The sequence below is a fragment of the Sphaeroforma arctica genome (genome assembly GCF_001186125.1).
Source record: "Sphaeroforma arctica JP610 unplaced genomic scaffold supercont1.4960, whole genome shotgun sequence".
Lineage (NCBI taxonomy): Eukaryota > Ichthyosporea > Ichthyophonida > Sphaeroforma > Sphaeroforma arctica.
Window position 1 is genome coordinate 1 of NW_014035598.1, and position 2,186 is coordinate 2,186.

The 2,186-nt window shown below is 42.0% G+C and overlaps 1 protein-coding gene across 1 annotated transcript; it reads left to right on the forward strand.

Annotated features, from left to right (window-relative positions):
- Positions 1–72: 72 nt before the first annotated feature.
- Positions 73–403, forward strand: SARC_14686 (hypothetical protein; the record flags this gene model as incomplete). Its single annotated transcript, XM_014291179.1, has 1 exon — positions 73–403. A coding segment is annotated over exon 1 (277 nt), but the record flags the coding sequence as incomplete, so codon positions are not given.
- Positions 404–2,186: the final 1,783 nt, after the last annotated feature.

Genomic DNA, 2,186 nt, shown 5'->3' on the forward strand with positions numbered 1-2,186 from the left:
CAAACATATACATACACACACACACACACATATATATATATATATACATACATACATACATACATACATACATACACATATATAGGCGCTCGATCTGAGTTAACACTCATTACTATATTAATAACAATGGAGGGCTATAAGCGAAATAAACAGTGCACGAGCAACAATAAGAGTACCACAGAAGCAAATACGTCAGATGAGCTGGTTGACCTTGCATTGATCAAAGCCGTTCGATATGAGCGCGCAGATGACTTCAAAGGACGGATACTTCAGATTGCAAGTACGTGCGTGATGGACGAGGCACGCCACGGCTCGGGCACAGTTGTGCATATCAGACAATTTTCAGATGTCGTATCAAGCAACGAGTTTATCGATGCAGAGGATGCGGCTGGTACGCTAAGAGACCGATGGTCGTACACAGTTCGAGCAGCTACTGAAAACACAGGGACGGTGATGGAAGTAATACGAAGTATCTCCCCTAAACTGAGAAGATATTCTTACAAGGGCCTGAAAAACTATTTAACCAAGCGGATGAGTAATCCTGAAGCAGAGACCGGGAATGACCGGCAACCAATTTCACAATAAAGCTGAATTTTTTTAACATGTATATATGTAATTAAACTATTGAAGTACTATAGCAAATATAGTATGCATGGGGTACAAACCTAACATAAGATACAAATCAACCCAAGAGTGGTTGTATACACCATGTCACCTGTGAATGTAATTGCAATATTTCAGACAACATTGGGGTGGAAGACGGGTCACAATAGTACAGATTACAGAGTTCGAACCATACTCTTCTGTAAACTTTCCAATCGGGTATAAAATTACAGGTGTTTAGTAATTTTCGACTATGGAATGCCGGTTTTCAGCAAATCGTTCATCGCTTGTGCGCTCCGTACAACAACAAGCACGCGCAACGTCACACCGCTCGCCCCTTACGACGATCTAATTTCACATCCAATCGACTCAGAGCACACCACTACGAGTCTCCGAGTATTCTACAGCTTCTTTACATGAGATCTGGACACAAAAAATACGCAGAGAAATGAGGTGTAAGGACCTGTCTCAAGCCGCTTCGTGAATAGGATACCTTTGAGATATAATGACGTATACAATACACCATGAAACCAAATATAAATACACAGATAGAAATGAAAGACCGTAATTGAATACACGTCCCATCTCAACTTGACCATAGAAACGGCATCCCTCCAAGATGAGATTGAGGTGCCAAATATAACGAAAAAGCCACGCACCCATCTTACAAGCGAAATCTATCCGAATAGCTCTATGCAGCATCTGCACAACAGTATGCACACATTCACGCTACACACATGTTTACCATATAGCGTCAATTCAGTTCTGTATGGATTCAGAACGTGCATGCGTGTAGCTGATGCCAAGTTTGCATCGCGGGCGTGAACCGCAATTGGCAGGACAACACATGAGACACCGCCAGATAAAAAGGATTTCGCCTGAGCTTGCATAGATACACCGCTAAAATGACACCAGAGTATGAGGCCATTCCAAAGTGACACCTCAGCCATTATACATACTATCTACGAGATCATCAGCATTCGTCACCATCATCACAGACTAGGATTGACCCAAGTTCCATACCTTTACTATCCTCGCACGCCAGAGTTGATTGCGATTCGCGCAAGAACCACCCAGCTTCTATTCTTTTAAGTGCGATACACTATAAAACCACCGACACGAAGTAACAACAAGAACATCGCCTGCACACCAACGTAGGCTTGCCTACAACCACACACAAACTACTTGATAGAGTTTGTTTATTACTAAAGCAGATCATTCAGTAGCACCGCGACAAGTACACCAACATAGGCCTGCCTACAACCACACACAAACTACTTGATAGAGTCTGTTTACTGCCAAAGCAGATCATTCAGTAGCCACGCGACAAGTAAGAAAGCACCCTAATTTATGTACAAGACGGAGAGGCCTGCCTACAACCACACACAAGCTACCCACTAAAGTCTGTTTACTACTAAAGCAGATCATTCAGTAGCCATGCAACAAGTAAGAATGCAACTTAATTCATGTAATAAGAAAGCAACTTAATTCGTGTATAAAGAAAGCACCATAAGTTATATATAAAACGGAAAGGATGAATAATCTTCAACATACCTTCTCCATGTGGCAGATTTCGTTCCTTT